Consider the following 27,662-nt stretch of genomic DNA (forward strand, 5'->3'; position numbering starts at 1 on the left):
TCAGTGGGTAACTCTGTAGCGGAGGTGGGGCTTTTGTCGGAGCGCTAAGGAAGGACTGTGGCTCGTTCCCTGGGAGCTGGAGGACCTTCCTCTGTGTAAATTTTCAGAAATTGGGATTGTAAGTCTCTCCCCTCTTGTGGACAAATGACCATCTCTCTCCCTTTCTGGAAAAGATTTTTGAACAATAAAACTGTATACCACACTAAGCTTAGGCTTTGTTTTTCAATGTTTGTTTGGCTTTTAACATGTGTTTCTGGTAGTATTATGAAAATAGTAGCATGGAGGATCTTCAACTGGATGACTCTTTGAGAAGAGAAAATTGTTGGTCTCTGAGAAATTACAAAATTCCTTCCCTGGTTTCCCTTCTCATCCTTCCCATGTAGTCTCCACCCACAGGTATTATAAACTATGTATTTTCACTCACTATAGAATGATAGTACTTTTGAACCAGTGTAAATAGAGTGACCCTCCCCCCTTTTTGTGTGTGGGGGGGTCAAACTCACTGTATCCTGGTGTGCTAATACAGGTTACTGCTAGCACAGTCTCATGATCATGTAAACAACTCAGACTGCAACTTTTTTGTAGAAGGGGTAGTCTCCTTATTGAGACTGTTGGGATTTTTTTGGCTTGTGCTGCTTTGTTAACCTTTACTGCACTCCAGACTTATGACACCTGGAAGGTGGTGATCTGAGGGAGGTGAAACTGGGTAGGGGCTGTAAATGTGTCTTCGGTAGCTGAGGGAGACTGACTAGGAAAGCATGTTTTATTTAGAGGACGAGGGAGATGTGCTGGTTGATGGTGCAAGGCAAGGTGGAATCCAAAAGTTAGTTGACAGGAAGAGTTTGGGCACATGTCTGAGGAATAGCAGGAGGTTTTGATTGTGTGGAGGAAGAAATCAGGAGAATTTACAGAAAGATCAAACCTCGTGGTGGTTGAAGTAAGATTGTCAGCAGCTGTAAATAAGTATACTTTGCACTGCTTTGTTAATGAGGTGCAGTCACTGGGGAAACTCCCAATTAACTTGACATACTGCTGTATTTTTCATACTGCCATTGAATTCTCTTCATCCCAGTGTAAAAATAGACTCTAAACTGTTTTAAATGTTCAAGGATCTTACATGCAAAACCTCAAAGTGCAATACGTCTGCACTGTGGCATTGAATACATTTCTAGCTGTATAGTGTCTTAGAATTTCCATCGCCTACCTTGTTCCATTCCTTTACTTGCTTCTGATGCTTTACTTGAAGGCCTGAATAGAACAGGGAGAGCTTATAAAGCCATAAAAAAAGAAACAGCAGGCATTTTGTGTGAGCTGCTATATGCAGCAATGGCTTAAAGGGTTCTTTGGTGCCTGTAAACCTTGGCACAGCTCCACTTGTGTAACTTTGTACCCAAGCATGGAATCTCTCCAACCTAGCAACATTTTCAATTCAAGCTCTAGCTGACAAGCTTCAATCACAAAACCAACATTTTCACCACTGACATTTTTAAACTTAATTCCATTCTTAATTTCTATTCTAAATTCTCGGACTTTTCTGCATGAAAAGTTTCCTTCCAAAAACCAGTCTGACTTGGTGAGTTAATTTCTTTAAAGAACAATTGAATAATACAAACAAAACAGCTCCTAGGTCTACAGGCATAGTCAGCAACAGATGTACAGAACATATTACACACTGAAGATTTGTAGCCCAGGCTCACCTCTGGTAGTAAAAGGCGTATCTCTTCCCCAACACGTCATTTATGTGTTACTGATGACTGTGGGCACCGATGAGAAAAAACAACTTTCAGGATTTAGAAGCAGAATAATCCTTTGCCCCAGGTAAATGATCTGGATTTGGGGGAGTTTTGAAATAGGAACATGTACAATTTCAAATATCTCTTGCAGAGTTTCATATAGTACCTTGCCAAAGCATGAAAAAGTTGCAAAACCTATTAAGCTTTTTTAAAAAACAAAACAAAAAACTCTGCTCAATATGAAAACGTGTTTTCTCCATCTTAATTAGTGTGGAGTGAGCTAAATTCAAACTGAATGTTTTGGGGCAGTTGTGAAAAGCCTGACTAATTGTGAGTTCTTTTTGTGTACTATTTTAGGCCCCAATCCTGCAAAGGTACACAAATGGGCACAAAAGTAACTTCATCTGTGAGCAGTCTGCCTTCAATGGAGCTACCCACAAATGCATAAATTTTAAGCACCTGCGTAAGTGTTTGCAGGCCTGGGCTTTTGTTTCTAATACAGAATCAGCCTCTGTGGTAATATTTCAATACTTCTGTTCTTGGCAATATTTCTGCCAGGACTAGAAGTAGAGAAGCACCTGAAATCAGGAGGAAGAGAAATAAATTGTTCTCTCAAGATTTGCAGCTTAAGTTTGCAGACATCGGCGCTTTAGGTAAGTTTCAGAAAATCGTTCAAAACTTGAATCCTTCTCCTACAATGAACATGAACTCCTAACCTTTTGACAAATTCCTGATCCTACCAATATTAAAGCAGACTTTACCTGAACTTGTTCACTTCTTCCCTTGTTTCTGTCCAAGGGGCATGGGAAGGCTTCATTGTATCATGGACTGCACTTTCTTTTGGCGTATTTTGCCGATAATTCAGCAAGTCCCTGCTAGTCATTTCTGAGCGAATCAAATTTGATACAAACTCTTTCTCTGAAACACCAAAAACCGTCAAAAAAAATTTCTTTGAACGAGGTTGCTTTAAAAAGAAATTGAGGAAAATGGAAAATGCTACATTAAATCTGAATTGTATGTAAATATGCACAGCTTCATTTTTGTATAGCTCATGAGTGCTAGACTGTTTTTATTAACAAACTATAATTGTTGGATTTTTCAGTTTAAAAAAGCTGGAAAGGAATTTCCAGTTAAACAATAACAGTAGTTGCTCTAACAATATTAACCACAGGCTTCTATTGTATAGCCAACTTTGCCCATCCTCTTCTCCCTACAGTGTTAGTCATATCTGCCTCCAAATTGGTTAGGTAAAATTTTTCTACAAAAACATGAAGTGAGCAGAAATGTTTAGTACAGTTGAAAAACTATACCACTTGTGATTTTGTTTCTTTAAACCCATAGCTTACTGACATCCCCTTTCTGTGAGAGGTAGGCTGTGATATTCCAAAGTGGGTGTGGGGAGAGACACACACTTTCTCTCCCAATAGCCTTTGGGCATCTAGCTCCTTCAACTTGAATTTGGAACATCACTAGGGATCACTGACTCTGATGAGCTGAGTGTAGCATGCCTTTTGGAGATCTAACTTTCTCAGGATATATCTGGAAATGTAAACTAATGCCCGAGGAGGCTCATTAATTAAATTTTCTACCAAAAAGTTTGCACCTCTGGTTTAGGCCTATGTCTAGCTAGCAGCCCTAGCCAAGTTCCCTGAGTGGACACTTCCAGGTAAGAAGTCCCTAAAAGCAGAATTAAATCAATTTATAGCAGGGTTGGCTAAATAAAGAAGTTGGGTGGTATGATCATCCAGGGGCAGTGTAACTACCCATAAGTAGGTAATAACACATGACTGGTAGTCATTGTGCTGGCATAACAGTGTGCATTAAGCAGGTGCTGAGGCTAAAGCCAAAGAATGAGTGCTTTGAGCACTTGTGAATTGGTACTGTAGCAGTGTAATATACACACTTTCCTGTGGTGATTTTTTTCTTTGCTTTTTTCTTTGAGCAGTGTGTTTCAGGGGCCTTTCCAATTTACGGATCAACTTCTACTGCCATCATTGAGATATGATCCTTCTTATGAAAGATGTACCTTTCAAAAAGAATAATTCAACCAAGGCTGCTGTAGGAAGGGCATACTGTCAATGATACCTGTAGGGAGCCAGGGTGGCTTCCCTCCGAACCTGAGGGTAAAGCACCGCTCTCTCAGCCTGAGTGGGCGGGGCCAGGCCAAGCTCACTCCACCCCCTGGAAGGGGAGGGGTGGGACAGAAGTACAAAGGGCGGGGCCCTTAGCTCAGTCAGGGCAGCACCAGGGAGGGAGACAGACGCAGACCGCAGGCTGCTCCCTTCCAACCCTGCTGCCATGCCAGGGGAGGCCCAGGACCAGGGGAAACGTGACCTGCAGGAAGGACGGGCTACCAGGACTGCCAGCAGCCGAGTACCCCGAGGAACTGGAGGAGCCTGAGCCAGAGGGAGAGCTGGAGCTGCCAGCAGCTGACTACCCGGCCGACCCGCCTCGGGACCAAAACCCAGACAGCGCTACAGCCTTTTGCCGGCGCCCCCCCCACCCCCGCCTGAGGGGCGCTCCACAGCCTTTTGCCGGCGCCCCCCCTGCCTGAGGGGCGCTACCGACTTTTGCCGGCGCCCCCCCTGCCTGAGGGGCGCTACCGACTTTTGCCGGCGCTTCCCTGCCTGAGGGGCGCGCTACCGACTCTGGCCGGCGCTCTCCCTGCCGCTAATTCCCCGGTGACAGAGGCGTGACCCAGGCTGGCCAATGACGCTGTAGCTCCCCACTGCCCCCTAGCGACTCGGTGGGCCAGCCGACAAGGATCACAATACCCTAGTAATCAAAACTACTACTCCTAGTCCAACCACACTTGACCAGATTCTGCCCTCATTTTCATCTTTGCAGTCTCACAAATTCAATTCAGTGGGCACTCCAAAGGTATTACATGAGTGTAAGGGAATGCAGAAAATGGCCTTGTGATTAACTGGGGAAATGTATATGCGTGACTCAGTTTCCCTGTTCAATTTTGTATTGCTTACTTATTGAATGTATAGAGCTAAATCAAATGAGGCTGTAAAGGGGTTGTTGCAGAACTGAACAGGAGAAGTGAAACAATGACACAAATAAGACAGTCTCTCACATACCCAGCTTCAAGGGAGTGAAAATAACGACTGGACTACCAGTTGGTGGAAAATTTGCCTGGCTGGCTCAGTTCAGGCTAGGATGTTTTACTCTTCCCAAGGCTAAGCCTCAGATCAAAAGACCCTCACTGGTTAAAGTTCCCCTGGCAGAAAAGTTTTTTTGGGGAGGTGAGCTGATGGATGCTGGCTGGGATGTATCAGTGGAAAAGCTGAGAGCTGGGAGGACCCACTCAGAGCCATAGGGAGAAGGCCACAAGCAGGTTAGGGTGTTTCTCCCATGTAAAAGATGGGAAGTAAGCCAGACACACCTCCACTATGGATAGAGTGGCTAAGCTTAAGGAAGGGAAAATGGATGTAGGTCTTTGTTATTTTAAATCTGTTTCTCTAAGCACTGTGTACCTTTTAGGCAAAAGAAATGATGCTCTGTTTTGAAGAAGCTGTGTCTGTCTCATTGCAAATGTGTGCTGTTTTATGCTCCCAAAGAGAAATCCTTGCAGAGTGTAACCCCAATTGGACTTGCTGAATTAGTCACAGTTAGAAACCAGGGAGCTGTAACAGCAAGTCCTGGTCTGAGAGCGTGTGGATTGTGGAGTTCCATCCACAAGCTGTAAAGACCTGACACCTGTGGGGTTGCATTTGGTGAGACTGTGAGAAAGGATAGTAGTGCAGCTAGATAGGTAACTGTGACAGGTCTACTATTATTTTAACAAACATGCACATTTTACCTCTTATACTTGCCCTTGACAGCCACTCTTGGATCTCTGCAAGGGAGTCTGTCTGTAGAATGTCACGGAGTTTTTCCAAGACCTGAAAGAAGGGCAGTACAATAATGACTAAAAAGGGGATGCAGATATGCCAGATAGATTTATAGTAGGGCAGTCAAATGATTAAAAAAAATAATTGTGAGATTTAAAAAAGTCTACATTAATTGCAGTTTTAATCACACTGTTGTTAATAGAATACCAATTTACAAGTCCACTCAGTCCTACTTTTTTCAGCAAATCGCTAAGACAAACAAGTTTACATGTACGGGAGATAATACCGCCCATTCTTTCTTTATAGTATCACCTGAAAGTGAGAACAGGCGTTCATATGGCACTGTTGTAGCCGGCATTGCAAGGTATTTACGTGCCTGATATGCTAAACATTCGTATGCCCCTTCATGCTTTGAATTCTAGGGTCTAAAGTTTTACATTGTTTTGTTTTTGAATGCAGTTATGTTTAAAAAAAAATAATTCTACGTTTGTAAGTTGCACTTTCACAATAAAGCGATGGCACTACAGTACTTGTATGAGGTGAACTGAAAAATACTATTTTTTCTTTTTTTACAGTGCAAATATTTATAATCAAAATAATATAAAGTGAGCGCTGTACGCTTTGTATTCTGTGTTGTAATTGAAATCAATATATTTGAAAATGTAGAAAAGCATCCAAGAATATTTATAATACATTTAAATTGGTATTCTGTTGTTTAAAAGTGTGATTAACACTGTGATTAATCACAATTATTTTTAATCTAGTTAATTGTGTGTTAAGTGTTAACTGCAAGTAGTTGACAGCCCTACTTTATAGCACTAAACTGTTACAATCTTTGCCTGTTTCAGTTCAGCCCCAATTTTGTGAAATTGAGTGTGCAAAATTTTACAGTTGTACAAACTGCCCAGAATGAAATTGCCTTTAAAAAAAAAATCAGTTTTGTTTCACCCTAGACAACAGCCATTCATACCGTGCAATGAGGAGAGCACCATGTATGCAGCACTGCAGGGGAACTGGAGCTTTGGGGAATATGCCATGTACACGGCATTGCAGAGAGCACTGATTGCAGCTCAGGTAACTACTACTCTGCTCCGTCCATTTCTAACATTTCCAATAGGAATACTGTATGAGGCTTCCAGTTTGGCAGGGGCAGCTCCCTAGGAACTCCCAAAATAACTTCTGAATACAAATTAACAGGTCAGCTAGATACAGGCTGCAAGAACTGAAACCTCTATGCGCCCCCTTCTGGGAAATGGAAACATAATACAAAAGGTTACCACTTACTTTTATTTCCTGATCCAGATAGTTTGGAACATAGTTTATATTCTCTCTGACTTCTGGCTTGTAATGCATAAAACGGGCTGGAGAAGAGGGACGGGTAAGAGAAGAAGAATAGATCTCATGGCCAACTGCAGTCAGAGGACGAGCTGGTTGTTTTTTCAAAGGATCTTCCTAAGTAGAAAGTAAGGTATGAAAGGATTCAGCAGATACCAGTTACACAATTAAAGGCTAAATGAAGACGTACCCAATCTTGCGTCCCTAGAAGCCAATGATTATTTTACCATTGGCTTCAATGGGAGTAGAAACCATCACTAAAACTGTTAGAGACTCCATGCAACAGGGCCACAAAAAAGGAGAAATACACTTAATAATTTAGTCTCCAATCACTGGTCACAATAGGTGCAGTGCCCCAATATGCCCAGATGTTGGTGCCATAGACCCAGATCCACAGAGGGACTTTGTTGAGTTAGTTTAGGCACCTACAGGGTTAGGAGGCAGCCAAGCAGGGATTTTGTGGATCACAAAGGTACATAAAATTGGGACTTAGGTGCCTAAAACTGTGGTTTAGACACCTAAAGAGCTTTGTGGATCTGGGTCATAATCCTTAAATCTGGATTTTTCATATTAAAAAAGAAAATCTCTGTGGATGTGAGTCATTGTAGGCAAAGGTTTGCCTTCAAACCCGTTATGGGGGTTATAAACTCCAGGAAAAGCAGGGAGTTGGAAAAACACTTTATGCAAACTGGTGACAGAGGGGATCAGGACTCCTAGGTTCTGTTCCCAGCTCTGACACTATATAGTGTTGGGTGAGTCACTTAATTTCTCTGTAACTCAGTTTACCAATCAGTGAAAAAAATGGGTATAATATTGCACTTAACAGGATGCTGTGTTTGTAAAATGCTTTGAGGATGTTAGAAGAAAGGTGCTCTAAGTGCAAAGTATAACTAATTGAATTGTTAACTATAGCAGATTACTGAGCATGGCTATAAAAGAAAAACTGACCTCTTGTATATAATGCAGCACATGCTCAGACTCTTAATTAGTTTAAATTATTGACATAAAATGCTGAAGAATGAAACGTTAGACAATGTTTATATATTAGAGATGAAACCACATCATTTCAAAGCTCCCTCCTCTACTTGCTTGATGTTTATGATCACTCATTTTAGGTCCTTGTAATGTTTTAAAGGCCACAGTCTGTGTTGCACAGTTGCTCTCCCTGGCAGTATGAGAGCTATGAGTGGATGTACAGTACCTAGGTGCTGAGGCATAAGGCTGCTATGAATAACTGCAAATCTCTCTTTACCTTTCTCAGTAAAGCAAGGGAGTCTCTTGACCTTTTAGAGAACTCAGCCATTTCTTCTCTTCCAGGCTCTGGAAATTAATACAGAAATGTGTTTTCAGTTAGTTTATGTTGAAATCAAGTCAATAAAATTTAATTTTAACAGTCTGTGGGGTTATGCAAAATCGTGGCTACTCACGTGAACTTGGTCGCGATGGACCTTTCCCAACCTGTGGATAAGCCTGGAGGCTTAGTGTAGTGCTGCTAGGAGATGGCGTGCCCATGCCTTGCCCAGTTAGCCCTTGTTGCTGATCATATTCTCGCTGTGGGATTAGGATTTTGCTGGCAGCCTGGTATGGTCTTGAAAAACTCCCTGCATCTCTCACAACACAGACAGGTGCATTATTTAACCCTGGAGGAGAGGAGAACACAGATGCAAACTTTATCACATAAACAATCCTCTGCAGACCATCTCAGGGATAGGGCCTCTGTTGGATGGGTGGAGGCTGCAGCTATCAAAGCTCATTGATTTTTGTGTGGAGTGAATTTAGTGCCTGTGAAAAGGAGAATGTATACAGTACCAGAATATGTGCTGCACAGAAAGGAGAATGCCAGCGTCTCCGTGACTCTTATGCTAATCCAATAGGCCTTAATCATGACTCTGGGTCCTCAGCTTGGCCCCTCGCAACCTGCTTTGGCAGAGACCAAGAAGGTGTGTGCACAGCCCTTGTGGGGAGTGGACACCTCATGTCCTTTGAGAAATGACCCTTTTAGCTAACGCTTGAAGAGAGATGCTTTGACAAGTTCTGCATCCAGCTCTTTCTAGGTGGAGAAAGGAGGTATTTTTATTTATATTGCTTGATAATGCTGGCAGGATTGGCAGGTTCTGTGCAAGTTTCCTCTGCATCTCAAATAGTTCAGTGTGTTGCTCTGGGCTTCTCTTAGCAGGCCACTCTTGGGGCTTGTCTGCATGGGAAAGTTAGTGCACAGTAAGCTAGGGTGTGAATTTAAAGCACACTAAAAGAGTGCTCTTGGGTGGCTTAGCTTAATGTACTCCTAAAGCGTTACACTACTGTGCACGAGCGTTGGTGGTATAGTGGTTAGCATAGCTGCCTTCCAAGCAGTTGACCCGGGTTCGATTCCCGGCCAACGCATCTGTGTTTTGGGGGAGGGATAGCTCAGTGGTTTGAGCATTGGCCTGCTAAACCCAGGGTTGTGAGTTCAATCCTTCAGGGGGCCACTTAGGGATCTGGGGCAAAATCAATACTTGGTCCTGCTAGTGAAGGCAGGGGGCTGGACTCAATGACCTTTCAAGGTCCCTTCCAGTTCTCAGAGATGGGATATCTCCATTAATTTATTTATTTTATTTATTTATTTATGAAGGTGAGAAATGTGTCTCCACACTGTGAGCTAGTGCAGGGAGCTAGTGTGCACTGGGTATTCCACACTAGCTACTGCAGACTTTTTCCTTCATGTAGACAAGGCCTTACAACCCACTGAGATTTGCTCTAGATTCCCTTACGTTTTTAAGTTGGTATGAAACCAAAACCCCAAGTGTAGCCCTTTGAGGCCATGCCTGGGTAAACAGAAACCACCTGTTATAGTTCCCCCAAAACAGACAAAATTAAATCAACAGGTTTTCCACTGTTCTGCTTGTGACGGTACAAATACCAAGTCTCTGCTTATGTAGCTAAAGGAGCCACTGCTAGCACAGCTGGCAGAGGGAACTAACTATTAAACATTTGAATAATAGATATGATCTGTTCCAGTAGAGGGCAGAGGAACATAGATGCTGGCCTATTTATTACAGCAAATGGTAATAGTCACCTGGTAATCAAGTGATGACAATGTCCTAACTGCTTTCCTTCCCCCCCCACCCCCCCCTCCCCGGGGACAGCTGTCCGATAGAGCAATTCAAATTTACCTAACGGGTTAATAGATAGCTGTCTATTAACATTTTCTAAGTATTAACCATGGGCCTGCCTGCAGGCCTCCTCTCCTTGGATAAGGGATGCAACAGTTACAGCGTAAGGCTTTCTAATTTTTGTCTTTCAGATGCCATCGGGCACATGTGTTTTGCTTTTATAAACTTATTTTAATAACTTGTGTGTCCTGCTTATCTCTGTGCAGATTCAGAGAGTTCAGGGCCAGAAGGGCCATTAGATCATCTAGTCTGGCCTCCTGTATATCACAGGCCATTACATTTCACCCGGTTATCCCTGCATTAAACTCAGTAACTTCTGTTTGGCTAAATCATATCTTCTAGAAAGGTATCCAGTCTTGATCTGAAGATAACAAGAGATGGAGACAGTGCCACTTTCCTTGGAGGTGTGTTCCAATGGTTAATAACTGTCACTCTTAAAAAAAAATTGTGCCTAATTTGTTGTTTGAATTTGTCTGGCATCAACTTCTGGTCATTGGTTCTTGTTATGTCTTTCTCAGCTAAATTAAAGAGCTCTTTAGTGCCTGGTATTTTCTCCCTATGAAGGTACTTGTACACTGTAATCTAATCACCTTGCAGACTGTTTTTTGATGAACTAAACAGATGGAGCTCTTTAAGCCTTTCCCCTTTAAGCATTTTCTTTGGCCTTCAAATCATTTTTGTGGCTCTTTTCTTCACCCGCTCCAATTTTTCAACATCCTTTTTAAAAGATGGTTACCGTAACTGTATGCATTATTTCATATCAGTCTCGCCAATGCCATAATAACCTCCCTACTACCCTGTTTATACAACCCAGGACTGCATTAGCCTTTCTTGCCACAGCATTGCCCTGGGAGCTCATTGTGAGTTACATGTTCACTGTGACCACTAAATCCTTTTCAGAGTCACTGTTTTCCAGGATACGGGCCCCCATTCCGAAGGGCTGGTCTGCATTCCTTGTTCTTAGGTGTATAACTTTGCATCTGGCTGTATTAAAACATATTTTGTTTGAATGGTCTCAGCTTCCCAACCAACCTAGATCACTGTATGGCTGCTCTATCCTCATGGTTGTTGACTGTTCCCCCAATCTTTGTGTCATCCACAAATATTATCAGGAGTGATTTTATATTTACTTTCAGATCGTTGATGAAAATGATGAGTAGTATCAGTCCTAGTACAGAACCCTGCTAGAAACACCTGCATTCAATTATGATTTCCCTATTGACAACTACTTTTTGAGATCTGTTGGTTAGCCAGACCTTAATCAATTTAACATGTGCTTTATTGATATTGTATAGTGCTAATTTTTTAATCAGAATGTTCTGATTAAAGTCAAATATCTTACAAAAGTCAATGTATCTTACATCTATGCAGTTACCGTTATCAACCAAACTTGTAACCTCATCAAATGAAATAAGGTTTGCTTGACAAGGCCTATTTTCCATAAAACCATGTTGGTTTGCATTAATTATATTCTTTATCGGTTGACTCCCATATCATGTTTTCTATTATTATGCCCAGGATTGATGTCAGGTTAGCCATCCTATAGTTACTTCGGCCATCCCATTTGCCCTTTTTGAATATTGGCACAACGTTAGTACTCTTCCAGTCTTCTGGAATTTCCCCAGTATTCCAATATTTATTAAAAATTAACATCAGTGGGCCAGTTACCTCCTCAGCCAACTGGGATGTTTTTGGCCAAGTTATTCAGCCCTTCTGATTTTCAAATGTTTATCCTTAGTAGCTGTTGTCTAACATCCTTTTCATTTGCTATTAGACTGGAAAGCACTTCATCATCAGCATCATGTGAGTACATCGTCCTGCTTCTTTCCAAAAACAACAGAAATGTTTATTGAATACTTCCACTTTTTCTGCATAATTAACAACAATTTTACCATCTCCATCTAGTAATGGGCCTACACTGGTGTGTCTCACTGGGTTCTAGATAGGACCAGTTTGAAGGGGAGGGCTCGGGAGGTGGGAATGATTGGAGAGCAAGCCCATCCCACAGTTACCCTTCAGCCTTGCCTTCTGTCCTGGGGAGAGCTGGGCCTGGCCCTGCAGGAGAGGGGCCCCGCTGTGAGGTGAGTTCAGGGCCTCCCTCCCCTCTGTATTGGACGGGGGTTGTGGTGCTAGGGCAGAGGGCGCAGCTATGCAGGGGTCAGTGCCCCCTCAGCACAGGTAGGAGGAAGAAGTGGCCATGAAGGAGGAGGAGGATACTGGCCTATCATTTCGGGCCTCCCCCCGCCCCATGAATTTGGACCCTGGATGTGTTGCAAAAGAGGACAAAATGCAGTTGGTGGGTGTGACATAGAGACCCATTTGTGGTTTACTACTCTGTGTTAGCAGCTCTTCTCAGGCCTGACATACTCACTACACTTAGCACACTGTTGTCATTATCTGTATCTAAAAGGTAGCATGTAAGATACCAATGGAAAACTAATAACTCACTGATCATTATTATTCTTGCAAGATGTCTGCACAGGGTGTGTACAAAGAGTTATGAATATGTGCTAGAATTATGTTCTTAAAATGTGTTTGGCAAGCCATCCGTAAGTCCAGTCTGGCCTAGACAAAGGAATGTGTATTTGTCTGTCTGTCCAGCCTGGGCATCAGGCAGAGACAATGACAGTCCATCTACATATATAAGGTAAACAAAGCTATCCAGTGAGAGAGAAGACATCATGGCATTTACTCCCCAGCAAGAGAGACAAATTTTCTCTTGGCAATAAAGTCTGGGGCCTTGTCTACACTACGAGAGTACTTCGATTTTAGTTAATTCGACTATGTGGAATCGATATTACTAAGTCGAACGTGTATGTCCACACTAAGGACAGTAATTCGACTTTGTGAGACTTTGTGAGTCCACACTAACGGGGCAAGCGTCGACATTGGAAGCGGTGCACTGTGGGCAGCTATCCCACAGTTCCCGCAGTCCCCCCTGCCCATTGGAATTCTGGGTCGAGCCCCAAATGCCTTCTGGGTAAAAAAATGTGTCGAGGGTGCTTTTGGGCGCCTGTCGTCATCCGTCCGTCACTCAAGCCCTCCCTCCCTCCCTCCCTGAAAGCGCCGGCGGGAAATCAGTTCGCGCGCTTTTCTGATTACTGACAGCGCGGACGCCACAGCATTGCGAGCATGGATCCCGCTGCGACCATCGTTGCAGTTGTGGCAGTTCTCAACGCCTCGCAGCTTCTCCTCCACCTGTACCAGAGGCAGCTGCAGATCAATCATGAGAGGAGGCTACGGCACTACCGTGACGGCATGAAGTCGGACACTAGCTCTGACCTCTCTGAGAACATGAGACCCAGCGCCCAGGACATCTCGCTGTCACTGGGTCTTGTTGATACTGTTGAACGGCGATTCTGGGCCCGTGAAACCAGCACGGAATGGTGGGACCGCATAGTGCTGCAGGTCTGGGATGAATCCCAGTGGCTGCGCAACTTTCGCATGCGGAAGGGGACTTTCCTCGAACTGTGTGAGTTGCTGTCCCCTGCCCTGAAGCGAAAGGACACCCGGATGCGGGCAGCCCTGACTGTCCAGAAGCGAGTGGCCATAGCCCTCTGGAAGCTCGCAACGCCAGACAGCTACCGGTCCGTCGCTAACCAGTTTGGCGTGGGCAAGTCTACCGTGGGGGTTGCTGTTATGCAAGTAGCCAGGGCAATCGTCAAGCTACTGCTATCTAAGGTAGTGACCCTGGGAAACGTTGAGCTCATCAGAGATGGCTTTGCCGAGATGGGATTCCCAAACTGCGGTGGGGCTATAGATGGGACTCACATCCCTATCCTGGGACCGGACCACCAGGCCAGCCAGTACATAAACAGAAAGGGATACTTTTCCATGGTGCTGCAAGCACTGGTGGACCATCGGGGACGTTTTACCAATATCTACGTTGGATGGCCTGGCAAGGTTCATGACGCTAGGGTGTTCAGGAACTCTGGTCTGTGTAGACGGCTGCAGGAAGGTATTTACTTCCCGGACCACAAAGTAACTGTTGGGGATGTGGAGATGCCTACAGTCATCCTCGGGGACCCTGCATACCCGCTAATGCCCTGGCTCATGAAGCCCTACACTGGCGCACTGGACTCAGGGAAAGAACTATTCAACTACCGGCTCAGCAAGTGCAGAATGGTGGTGGAGTGTGCTTTTGGCCGTCTCAAGGGCAGATGGAGAAGCCTACTCACTCGCTGTGATCTCAGCGAGACCAATATCCCGATTGTGATAGCTGCTTGCTGTGTGCTCCACAATTTGTGTGAGAGCAAGGGGGAGACCTTTATGGCGGGGTGGGAGCTTGAGGCAAATAGCCTGGCTTCTGATTACGTCCAGCCAGACAGCAGGGCGATTAGAAGATCACAGCGGGATGCACTGTGCATCAGGGAGGCTTTGAAAGCCAGGTTCCTGACTGAACAGGGTCTCCAGTGACTTTTTACTTTGTGGACACAGATGCTGAACCTGCCCCCGTTTCTTTACCCAGTTACTGTTGACTATCCTTCCAAGTTACATACCCCCTTCCCCACCTTCCCAACAAATAAAATCTGTTCTGTTCTGTTAATGAACAAGGTTCTCTTTTTTACTGTTTTCGCGGGAATGTTTTAAACCGGGGACGCAGACTGTGGCGGGGGGCGGGCTTACTGTTTTGATGCAAATGATGCTTCTAAAGTCCGGGAATGACAGGCTCCGCAGTGCTGCATTGGTTGTTTCAACGCAGCCTGCCAGCAGTCCTGGGCGGGACTGGATGTATGTGCCGGCCAAGTGACTTTCTGGCAGGGGGCGGAGGGTAACAGATCCCCTGCTGCGTGGCTCTGTGATCCAGGATAAGGACCGCGGCATAGGATCTCTAACTGCCCTCCCCCGACACAAAGTCACAGATCAACCCCCTCGCACCCCAGAACAAGAAAACCGCCTCCCGGACTGACCAGGGTAACTGGTGACTGTGCTGTGTATGTGTCCTGATGCTGGACCTGCCCCCGCCTCTGTAGCCTGCTACAGGTGACTGTCCTGTCCAAGTAACAAACCCCTTCCCCCCCTTCAGACAGAATCCCCTCCAAAAGACACTCTCGGAAACAGTACTTAACAGAAACCGATGTTTTATTACGAACCGCACATGAGAAGGGGGGGGGGGGAAGGAAACTTGGACATGGGCTAGTGTGAGATGGGTAGGAAAGGACTTTTCAAACTTTGGAACGAGAGCCTTCCATTGCTGCAGCAGTGTGCAGTGGCCGACTGACAGTTTTAACGGCCCTTGCCGCCCCTCCTTCTTTGTACTTTTGGTGAGGGGGGTGTGGGACTTGGTGGCGGGGGAGGGCGGTTAGAGATAGACAGCAGCAGTGCTCTGTCCTCCTGCCTCCGGTCTTGCAGAACATCCACTAGGCGCCGGAGCGTCTCCGTTTGCTCCCTCATTAGTCCAAGCAGGGTTTGAGTAGCCTGCTGGTCCTCCTGGCGCCACCTCTCCTCCCGTTCCATGACTGCTCTGTGCATTTGTGACAAGTTCTCCCTCCACTGTGTCGTCTGGGCTGCCTGCTCTCGTGAGCACTCCATAAGTTCATAAAACATGTCTTCACGAGTTTTTCTCTTCCTTCTTCTAATCTGCGCTAGCCTCTGGGAGTGTGATGCCAGGCTGGGTTGGGAGACAGTCGCAGATGTGTCTGTTGGAATGGGAAAAAGGGAGTAAATTCCTGAGACAGATAAATGAAGTTGCTAACAAAGAGCATAGTCTTTCTCTGTGAACAACACCATGCACAGCACCTTTCACATGCGCACTCAGGACAAGGTCGAATTTTCGGCCCTCGCCTTATGTGTCTGGGGTCCTGCAGTTGCGATCAGAGAAGCGTTGCAGGACACCTCTACTTCTGCTGCGGGAAAACATGGTAAGCCGTAGACTTGTGGCAGCTTAAACATGTAATAGTAGCACTGGGCTCCTTTCGCACTGAATGCAAGGCCACTCTCTGCTGGCAGCAATCAGGGAAGCATGAGCTCTGCCCCTGTCCCACCACCTCGCGGCTGTCCCCGGGAAAGATCCCTGTATGCTGCCCCTCTGCCGCCTCCACCGCGTGGCTGTAAAGCAGTCCAAATACTAACATTCCCCTCCCTAATTTAAAGCAGGGCGTCATGTGTGACATAACCCTCATGAGGATCTCGGAGACCGAGAGGGGAAGGATGCTGCGTGAATGCATGCAGAGGCCTGGGCCATATGCCGCCATGCTGTGCCGCGCACTGATCCCCGACTACCTCATGGACTCATGGCGTGGGAACGTGTGCTACCACGGGGGACCAAACAAGATTGCCCTGCCGTTGAACCTCGTGTGCATGCTGGAGCGGTACCTCCAGGAGAGCTATGCGGAGCTATCACAGGAGGACTGTCTGTCCATTCCCGGGCACATTGACCGCCTTTTCCTTTAAGTAGAGCATAACGGACTACAGAGTGGAGGGGCCGTGTTGTGGACTAATCATGAATATCCGGACAGTACTTGATTTTCTATACATAGTTAGTAGAAAAAAGTTTACTAAGCCAACTAAATCATGAACAACAAATTACTGATATAGTTATTATTCCTGTTTTGTTATTAATAAAAGTTTCTATGTTTAACTGAGTGACTGAAAAGCCCATTCTTAACAATATAAATATTCCACTTATGTTAAAATGAAATGTTTAGATGTTTAAAGCACTCACTGCTTGATCCTTCCCCTGATTCGGTGTCCGGGGTAAGGGCTGTGGACGGTTGGTAGGGGATCTCGGTAAGGGTGATGAAGAGCTCCTGGCTGTCGTTGAAATCAGCGGTGCAAGCGCTGTCGACTGCCTCGTCCTCCTCATCTCCTTCCTCATCTTCCCCGTCACCTAACATTTCCGAGGAGGAACCGGCCGTGGACAATATCCCATCCTCGGAGTCCACGGTCACTGGTGGGGTAGTGGTGGCGGCCGCACCTAGGATGGAATGCAGTGCCTCGTAGAAACGTGATGTGTGGGGCTGGGATCCGGAGCGTCGGTTTGCCTCTTTGGTTTTTTGGTAGCCTTGTCTCAGCTCCTTGATTTTCACGCGGCACTGTGTTGCATCCCGGCTGTATCCTCTCTCTGCCATGGCTTTAGAGATCTTCTCATAGATCTTTGCATTCCTTCTTTTGGAGCGCAGCTCTGAAAGCACGGACTCATCGCCCCACACAGCGATGAGATCCAAGACCTCCCGATCAGTCCATGCTGGGGCCCTCTTTCTATTAGATTGCACGGCCAACTCTGCTGGAGAGCTCTGCATCGTTGCCAGTGCTGCTGAGCTCTCCACGCTGTCCAAACAGAAAATGAGATTCAAACTGGCCAGACAGGAAAAGGAATTCAAATTTTCCCGGGGCTTTTCCTGTGTGGCTGGTCAGAGCATCCGAGCTCAGACTGCTGTCCAGAGCGTCAACAGAGTGGTGCACTGTGGGATAGCTCCCGGAGCTATTACCGTCGATTTCCATCCACACCTAGCCTAATTCGATATTGCCATTTCGAATTTAGCGCTACTCCTCTCGTTTTCGAGGATTACAGAAGTCGAATTTAAAAGAGCTCTATTTCGAACTAAGTAGCTTCCTGGTGTGGACGGGTGCAGGGTTAATTCGATGTAACGGCGCTAAATTCGATATAAGCTCCTAGTGTAGACCAGGCCTGGGTCTGAACCTCAAATAAGTAATTGAATTAACCGATTGTATATAATATACTGTATTATAGAAGTGTATCAGGTAAGACCTCTGATGAAAGCTAATGACATACTGGTGATTAATATTCTGAAATGTATATATTAACACTATGAGGAAATATGGATACTCAGTGATCTCATGCTTTAACGACCAAACACAGGGAGAAACAGCTGCCTTCCTTCCTGTCTGGGAGAAATCCTATCTACCTGTCTCCAATGAAATTAAGCAAGGTGTGATCAATAACAGGGGAAGCCTCATTTTATACAACTCAGCAGAGTGATGGGAAGTCCACAGGAAGAGAAGAACAGCATGAGGTCATCCTGAGCCTTGGAACAAAACAGTAAGTTTGGGAAGATATATGGAGAGAGGAGAAGTCATCTTGGCATCTATTATTGGACAGACACAAGGGGCCAGAGCTTTTGCAAGCTGAGAAAGAGAGTCCTTCAACCATGGGGTGTCTCCGGGAATGGAAGAGTGGTAAGGACCTTGAACAAAGATTGTAGCTTAAGTTAGGTCTCAGCCATTAGAATGTGTATTTTTACTTTTCTTTGTAACCCTTTCTAACTTCATTCCTTCTACTTGGTATCACTTAACCCTGTGCCCTTTTGTTAATAAATGTGTCTTATCTTTCCAATAAACCAACTCAGTGCTGTGCTTGAGTGTGTATTTATCCCAGTAAAATTAATCATAGAATATCAGGGTTGGAGATCATCTAGTCCAACCCCCTGCTCAAAGCAGGACCAATCCCCAGACAGATTTTTGCCCCAGATCCCTAAATGGCCCCCTCAACGATTGAACTCTCAACCTTGGGTTTAGCAGGCCAATGCTCAAACCACTGAGCTATTCCTCCTCCCCAATAAGCTGCAATATGCTTTTGTCTCTTTAAAGGAGTAAACAAACCTTATTACTTCTCTGAGTGTTTCAAAAGAAGGCTGGACCCCTCAGGTCAGACAGTTTGGGGGAAATTCGGGACTGGGAATGTGGGGTCACCGCTGCATAAGGTAACTGGGAGATCAAGACCACCCTAGTCTTATTGTCGTCCTCCTGTGTGTCCCTAATGCAGCTGATCCCCCAAGCTTTTAAACACTTACATGCATGCTTCAAAGTTGACTTCACTGGGATTATGCGTGTGATTAAAGTTGAACAAGTCTGTAATTATTTGCAGGATCGGAGCCTTATAAATTTAGGGCTTCAGAGCAGTTCCATTATAACTCCATGTGTTAAACTTACAACATTCCAAAATGTGTCTTTTGGGCTGAAATTTTCCGTTTGTTCCCTGACAGAAGGTGATTGTCAGGTAAATGTAGGCACAAGTCCCTTCAGCTAGGTTTTTAATAATCAAAGAATGAAAAATATTTTTTCATAGTAAAAAATAAATTAAAAAAGTAAGCACACTTTTTATCAAGGTTACAGCAAAAACAATGGATTTATTTTGTGGAGAACTGGAAACTTCTGATTTATTTTCTTATGAAAAATGTGTGACTGTTTCTCTTCCCCCCACTTCCGCCTTTGTATGGTTACCTCCCAGGTGTGAATGGATTGGTTTATTGTTTTTTCTCTTGAAACCAGACAAGCAAAGACAAAACTGGACAAATGACTGTGGGGAAATCATCTAGCATGAATGAACTATCAGGAATTAAAATCACTGAGGTTAATTTATTGCAAATCTCTAGACAGATAAAAAATGTCTGGAGAAGTAACACACCCTGAGGGGAATTGCATCTACTGATTTGACCAGGTTTAAGAGGCCTAGCAAACAAAGAACTGAGAATTGTATAAAATGACCAGCCTGATATAAAGGAGGTTTCGCTCTCACTTGATGCAAGAACTAATAGGACACTGTGACCTAAAAGGACAAACCCGGCCAAAGGGTTTAAAGGATTTGGAAACCTACCAGGGTTCTGTGTGGTTGATAGGTGTTACTTGTTAGTGGACATGTAAACCGTTTATTGTTTTATGGTATGTTTTCTGTGTCATCCTTTTCTTCTGAATACATACTTTGCTTTCCGAAGACTGGATGGTTCCTGGTTAACCCTGTCATTGCCCCTGAGTGAGAACAGAATGGCTGTTGCTGTACTAAACTCAAACTTATTGAAGTGATCACAGTGAATTGCAGGAGGAATTGGAGCATGCACTATTCATTCGCCCCAATCCTTTAGGTGCTGACAATGCACAAGAGAAGAACAGGACAGGTTTCATTTTCTAGAAACTGGATGCCTGTGCTGCTGGCAACACCATTGCACTTTGCAATGACGTCTATGAAAAAATTGCACAGGGGAAAGGAGTATGACAGGGATCAGCAGCAGTGCTGCGCAAAAGCAAAGGAACCATGGCAGGCACCACAAATAGACTCAGAAATACTGATTTAAAACAAACAAACAAACCTCAGAATATATTTAAAATACAATTTGCGGTATGTGTGCATCATATACGGGGGGAAATCCTCCTCCTGGTGTGAATTTTAAGAATGCTGTTGTGACTAATGTGAGAGTGCCCTGTAATAATTATGGAGCTATGAAAAGTTGATATCTGTGTCTTGAGCACTTGGGGATGGGCTGAGCGCCATCTTTAAATTTAAACATTAAAAGGAAAAAACCATGCAGATGCTTACCCGAGGTCCCTTCCCCTTCAGCGGGCTCGTCTGTACTCAGCTGGTGGGATTGACTAGATTGTGGTGGAGTCTCAAATAGGTCATGGCTGGAACCTCCCACCGCATCTCCCTCTTCCTTCCCGTTCATGGCAGGTGTGTCTGTCTCAAGCACCTGAGAGGTATCCAGAGTGGTCTGCAGGGTGCAGGTGGGGTCTCCGCTAAGTATGGCATGCTGCTCATAAAAGTGGCAGGTCTGTGGCTCAGCACCAAATCAATTGTTGCCCTCCCTGGCGTTGTGGTATGCCTGCCACAGGTCCTTGGCTTTCACGTGGCACTGCTACTTAACCCTGTCACACCCCTTTCTCCTAATCCCCAGTGCAATTTTTTCATAGCTGTCCATGTCTCTATGGCTGGTTCATAGCTGTGCTTGCACAGCCTCTTCTCCCCACAGGCCCAGGAGATCCAATATCTCCTGTCTACTCCAGGCAGGAGCGTGTCTAGTGCCTGCAGCCAGCATAGTCATTGGGCAGCTGCACACAAGGGAGAGCTGCTAGTTGCACTCACCAAGGTAGGTAAAGATATTTCAAAAATACATGGGGGGGCTAAAAAGGGGGTTATGGTTGCTGGGTTTCATGTCGCCTGGGCAGTGGAGTTTACAATTGTGACCAGAGCGGTCACTGTCACAGGGAATGGGGCATTGTGAGACAGCTGTTGGAGGACTTTTAAGGTAGACACAGGTCTACCTTTGCACTGTGTTAACCTCAGTGCATTGACCATGGTTCCATGCCGTTTGGGGAGGTGGTTTTAATTTGTTACCGTAATGGTGCGCTTAGGTCAGCCAAAGACAAATTTTGTGTGGGGACACTGATGATGGCAGACCAGCCCATGCTAAGGCCCCTAGGCCTCAACTGAACGCTGACAAATACATTGCTGAAGCCAATTTGGCTCACCTGTGTGGTAGTATTGTTAAAATAGGTATTGAAGTTATAAAATGTGTTGTGTTGGACTTTATGGAATGCTTATAAGTTGCTGCATGCACTAATATCACTTATAATATCAGTATCCAGTGGTGAGCTGGAGCTGGTTTGCACCGGTTCGCGCGAACCTGTTGTTAAATTTTGAAGCCAGTTTAGAACCCGTTGTTAAAGGGCTGGGCAAACTCCGGCCTGCGGGCCACATCCAGCCCACGGGACCGTCCTGTCCGGCCCGCCTGAGCTCCCAGCTGGGGAGGCTCCCCCAGCCTCTCCTCCGCCTTCCCCCCTCTCACAGAGCCCGGCACCAGCGCTCTGGACCGCTCCTGGGCAGCTCTGCAGCTCCTGCCGCTTTGAACAGCATGGTAAGGGGGTGGGGCTGCGAGCTCCAGTGGGCCGCGTGGCATCCATACATGCTGCCCTGAGCAGCATGGTAAGGGGGCCGGGGCTGGGAAGAGGGGTTGGATAAGGGGCAGGGAGCGGTTGGCGGGGGCGGAGGTTCGGGGGGGGGTTGGGTAGGCGTGGGAGATCCGGGGGTCTGTCGGGGTGGTGGTGGATATGGTTGGGGCAGTCGGGACAGGGAGTGGGGCGAGTTGGGTACGGGGTGGGGCCCTGAGGGGCGGTTAGGGTTGGGGGTCTCGGGCTTGTACTCACTGGGCGGCGCTTAATAACTGGTTCCCTACCGGGTTGGCGGCGGCACTTCGGCAGTGGGTCGTTCACTCGCTCCGGGTCTTCGGTGGCATTGAAGGACCCGCCGCCGAAAACCTGGAGCGAGTGAAGGACCCCCCGCCGAAGACCCGGTAGGGAACCAGTTATTAACATTCTGGCAGCTCATCACTGTCTGTATCCCATGTTATAAGGTAAAGTTTGTGTTTGCTCTGTATCGGTAAAGCTTCTCTCCTGACTGGTGATTTACAAAGTGTGAAATACTAGTTTGACACAGAAGAAGTTATCTCCTGCCTAATGAAAGAAGGCCCATCAACACCGGATAAACCACTGCGGAACATTAGAGGACCAAAGACTTTGTTGATTGCTTCTCTTCCTGAAACCTCCTTGAAGAGGAAATGTGCAACTGAATTCCTCCCAACTGCTGAACTTGCAACTTGAAGCAGAAGGGGGAAAGGAATAAAAGGTGCTAACAAGGAGAAACTGTATCTTTCATGCTGCTTGGACCCTGAGGAACAACAATGATGAAGCATAAGCAAAAGATCCCCAGTGCTGGGCCTGTGTTAGCACTAAAGGACATATAGTGCTTGCCTATTATAGTAGCTTCTATTACCTGGGGGTAACCTAAATATTGCTGTGAACTTTCACCAAAGTACGCTCACCAGGGTGTCAAAATAGATTGGAATACCCCTGGGGACTGTCTGTGACTCCATGTTAAGGCTGTTATAGTGCCTGAGGAGTTCACACTTGATAATTGGTTGGTGAAATCTGAGTAAGGAACTCACAACCAATTTGGGGTTTGTGCCCTGTTCCCTAACAGTCTGCCCTGTGGTTGATACTCATGCTCTTAAGCCACTCCCAGGACCGCTGGACAGACGCATGCACAAATAGGTCAACACAAGGTGACTTATGTCAACCTAACTTCGTAGTGTAGACCAGGCCAAAGGCAATCTTTTATTCTTTCAAAAGCCTCCATTCCAGATACATAATAGGTAACACTATTGCTTGTATCTTTCAAAACCAGTTTGGAGCTGCTTTACCCTTCATTCCTCATTGCAAAAGGTACATAAGCCAAGTGCTCCATAATTACTCCCTCCACTCCTACATCCACTAATCTTAATGCTTCTCTAATAACCAATTAGAGACTGTTTTTGTTCCCCTTACTCACAATATATCTTTGGCAAAAAGCACCTGGCCATGTGTGACCATTTCCCGCCTCAATACCACCAACACAGTGTATTTATACAGAAATTACAGACAGGTGGGAAGTTTGATACTGAATTCTAAACTGAATATCCAGATAGCTCCATCAGTCACAGTCAACCTTTCCCAGGACCCTGCACCTTGACCACCACTATATTTCTGGTGGAGGGGGATTGAATCCCAGCAAATGGTAAGGACTGTAAACAAAAACCCCAGAAACAGCTGCCCCTGAACTTTAAGGAAGTTTTGTATCTGGACCCAAGTTTTGCAGCACAGGGCCATTTTGTTAATTTGCTAAGTGACATGGAGCCCTTCCTTTCTCAGGGCCTTTGGGGGCTTCCCTCCTTGTATCTGCTGATTCAGGAAAGAAAGGAGTAGGAATGATAATCACACCCAGGGCTCATGTGGCAGTGTGTAGCACACTATCTCTAGACCATTGAGCTGGCATTACAAACTATATTGAAATGTATGGCTGCTATTGGGGAAGGGTGAGAGTTATATAAGTGATGGCAGGTAGCTATGACATGTTGGTAGTTGTATAAGGGGATTTTTTCTCAATATGCTGTGCAGGGCTGTGCCAAATACAAGGTGGGAGAAGATGGGCTTCCTAAGGCTATGTATACACTACCCTACGGATTGACGATCCAGGGTTGATTTAGCGGGTCCACCAAATCGACTGCAGATCACTCCCCAGTCGACCCCAGTACTATACCCCGAACGAGAACAGTAAGGTAAGTCGACGGGAAAGTGCCTCCCGTCGACCCTGCATAGTGGACCCTGCAGTAAGTCGACCTAAGCTATGTCGACTTACCACAGTAGTGTAGACATAGCCTAAGTGTGATTTCTCAGAGCCTATGTCTCACCTTGTTCCACAGTAATCATGTTACATCCAGACTATTGCTAGTGGATGCTCGCAGCTATCATTTATTGTTGCCTGCTCATTTACATTTGAATTGTGCTTGGTAACTGGTTTTTAAAAAATGAAGTAGTTTGTAATGTTTTCTTCTTCAGAGAGAATAGTAAAACAGAATAGGAAGGAGAAATAGGTCCAAACTCTGCTGTCAATTTCAATGTTGTAAATTTGCCTTGTACAGAACACAATGGAATTAACTCCAGATTTAGACATGTATAACAGAGAGCAGAAATTGGCCCTTAGTCTGTATATGCGGGTCTATTTCCAGGAGATGCCTTTTAATTTTTGTTCTCTGAATGGAGCTGTAGCATCGACTGTTCAAAGTCAGAGTAGGTCTTCACTGCACAGTGAGGGTATGTCTATGCAGCAAAAAAAAAAAAAAAAAAAGCCACAGCAGCAGAGCCTGGGTCAACTGATGGGCTCTCAGGGCTTGTGCTATGGGGCTCAAAATAGCAGTATAGATGTTGTGGTGCTACTGTGGCTTTAAGGGAATGAATAGAATCTTCAGGGTGTGGGAGCTGTCAGCTGGAGGAGGCGGTCTGGCAAATTCTCACTGCTTTTTCCAGATTTAGATCTGGCTCGTCTAACAGTCTCTTTCTTACACTGATAACGTTTATAGCCATTACAATATGATCTCCTATCATTGACTGCGATAAAGCCAAAGGAGACCTTTTCAAAGATTTATAGAAAGCTATTTAGAAAATTCTGTTATATATACAAAATATGCAAATACATTTGTGCTAAAAAAAATCATTACAAGAAGTGAGATGTGGTGTTACTGTGGTTTTAAGAGAGTGACTAGAATTTCCAAGGTGTGGGAGCTGACAGGTGTGGGAGGAGGCTGTGGGTTTTAGGTTAGACATTAGGCTGACCTGAGCTAAGATGCTCTGTGTAAATATTAACTATGTATCTAATAAAGACTTGTTAAATTACTAGCTATGAATTATTAGTAAGGCTAGCGGATTACTTGAATAGAAAACAACACAGTCATTTCTGCTCCGGCTGGAGCCCACGCTCTGAAACCTGGCGAGGAGGGAGGGTCTCGGAGTCCATGGTCCAGCCTAACGGGAATATCTGCACCGTTATTTTTAGCCCCATTGCGCAAGCCTGAGTAAGATGACCCAGGCTATGAGACTCACTGCTGTGTTTTGGGGGAGAGGGTGTTCTTTTGTTATTGCAGTGTAGACATACCCTGACTGTCACGCCAGTTAGCCCAGCCTGGGTTTGAGCATCCCCACTGGTAAGCCATACTTGAATTACTGCATCCTCACTGGTGCTGCACCCCCACACCCTCACAATGTGTGTGTCACTAGGACTTCTGGGGCAAATCCCATGGTTCTTTGTACTGAGATGCTCTAGTATTGTTTCCCAGTCAGTTGCGAGAGAACTTGTCTGTCTTGCGGGGATTGGGGGGAGGGAGGGGGAGAAGGCACTGGAGTACTGTCAGTTCTCCAGTGATTTATCCTGCATCTTCACTGCAAAACTGGTGGGTTCCATCAGTTAAAGTGGATCCTGGGCTCTAATCTGTATCCCGCCTCGCTGGGTAAACTAACCCTGGATTACAGCACCTAAGAGTCTGGGTAAAAAGTTTTTCTGTGTGGACAGTAGAGGGGTTTGGGCTAAAACCCAGGTAAGAGCCAGGGTTAACTCTACAATGAAGACTTAGCCATTTCCATGTATTAGGGTTTCTGGAGGAAGGAATCACAGGATTTTGAACATGTCTTGAACATGACAAGATAGGGTAGATTGCATTCTGCACCCCAAAAAGGCTCAGGTCTTCATTACTTCACAGTAGGAGACTTCAATGCCTTTCTACCTGTGCTATGAACATGCAGTGGTACATTCCTCTCCAGCAGGGGGTAGTGGGGCCTAGATGGTTTTGCCCTATTAAAATGAAGCAATTTCGTTTATCGGGACAATGGGAGATAGGCATCTAATTGTCGTTTGTGCCTTTGAAAATCTCTCCCTTAAGTTAACCTTTAATTTACAACTTGTTAAAGTGGGTAACTTTCTAAATGGGAAGCAGGTGCCTAGAAAGTCAGTTGTGGCTCAGCAGTTTAGTACCCTGTTAATTAATGACAGACTCTCACTCTAAACAAGGCTAACTTTGAAGAGCGGATTATGTAAAAATGACACCTTTTTACTCAACCAGTTGCTCCCGGTGTGTGTTCAAAAATGGAGCTGGTCAGAAAATCATGTGGGGGAGCATTACAACATTTAAAAAAAAATTTCATTTGTGCTGAAATTTTCTGACCAGCTCAAATTCAGAGTCGCACCACACCATCCTCTTGATTGTAGGGATTTTAAAAAACAAAAGAAAAGCTAACTCGTGTTTGTTGTATTGTTTCTCGAGTACTATAGAAGAATGAGTTAGGTTCCAATATGGTTCATGAATCATTATCCACAGATTTGATAATTAAGTTCCAACTGCAAGGCCAAATTCTAAATGCCAGGCCCGCAAACCCAGTCTGAGACTTTTTTAGATTATCTGACTTTCAGTCTTTCAGTATCTCCTTAGCTCTCCATCTCCTTTCCTCTCATTCTGGTACCTAGAGTTACACTTTGGATACGTTTTTTCTTGTGAAACTGGAAACAAACATGTGAAGGGTTTTTCGTGTGTGCTGATGAGTAATTTTTTTTTTTTAAAGAAAGACCTAAAACACACACTTCCTTTCAGGAGAATCAGGCTGGATGTGCAACCTGGTTATGTGTCCCTAGGAGGATGCTTTACCTTGAATATGGCAGACTGTCCTGGAATGTGGGATGTGTCTGGAGAGAAAATAAGTTCCACTTGCTCTTCCAAAAGGGGAATCACTCAGACTTCTCTGTGTTATTACTTTGTAGTTGAACTCAGGCTCAGGCTGTTGTTTGAAATTGATATTCATGATGTAACTTTGCTATTCTCCCCACAGCAACTCTTGGGGTAGTGGGTCCTGACAGTGTCTCATCAGCAGCGGCCAAATGCTGGAAGTACAGAATAACAATAGTCATGGACATGAAGGGAGCAGAACACTTGAATTGCTACTTGTTTTTCTTGTGACTGTTTTACATTTTGTTACTGTCTCTTCAATATTCCTTCTGGGGCAGCCTTAAGCAGGCACAGGCTCAGTAGGAGACTTTCTAAGGCTCCACTTCTAGGGGATGGCATAGGCTTGGGACCACTTTGGTCAGTGTAGTGAGGCAGTGTGGCTCCCTGCCGCCCCGGAGGGGGAAGAGCCCATCCGGAGGCCGGAGTGGGCGGAGCTAGGGAGCTCTGAGCCCGCTCCTCAGAGGGTCAGGCGGCGACCCGGAAGTCTAAAAGCTCGCCCTCACAGCTCAGTCAGGCCCCAGCCGCCGGAGAGACCAGACATCTCCAGCATAGCTCGTGACTGGGAAGACCCCACGGCCCAAGGCAGGCGCCAGGACTGGCCGGGTCTGCCCTGCGCCCGCTATCCAGAGGAGCTGCCGGACCTGCCCTGCGCCCGCTATCCGGAGGAACCGCCGGACCAGCCGATCAATCCCTGCCCTGACGAACCCATGGTCTTGGATCCCCCAGAGGGCAACACCAGGACCCAGGTAGGCCCCGAGGGGGAGTGTGGAAGTAGCCCGGGGCAGCCGA

General features: G+C 45.6%; 1 protein-coding gene and 1 non-coding gene across 2 annotated transcripts; one reads left to right on the plus strand and one right to left on the minus strand.

Moving 5' to 3' along the window:
* C5H4orf17 (chromosome 5 C4orf17 homolog) lies at positions 1-26,949 on the minus strand. The gene is made up of 8 exons (XM_065404588.1): positions 26,796-26,949; positions 8,335-8,547; positions 8,160-8,227; positions 6,857-7,024; positions 5,542-5,623; positions 2,495-2,651; positions 1,205-1,248; positions 1-164 (listed from the first exon to the last, which is right to left on the minus strand). The coding sequence occupies exons 1-8, from the start codon at positions 26,947-26,949 to the stop codon at positions 1-3; spliced, it is 1,050 nt and encodes a 349-aa protein (XP_065260660.1).
* TRNAG-UCC (transfer RNA glycine (anticodon UCC)) lies at positions 9,218-9,289 on the plus strand. Its single transcript has one exon. It is a non-coding gene; the product is annotated as a tRNA-Gly (tRNA).
* Positions 26,950-27,662: the final 713 nt, after the last annotated feature.

This window comes from Emys orbicularis, chromosome 5 (genome assembly GCF_028017835.1).
Source record: "Emys orbicularis isolate rEmyOrb1 chromosome 5, rEmyOrb1.hap1, whole genome shotgun sequence".
Lineage (NCBI taxonomy): Eukaryota > Metazoa > Chordata > Testudines > Emydidae > Emys > Emys orbicularis.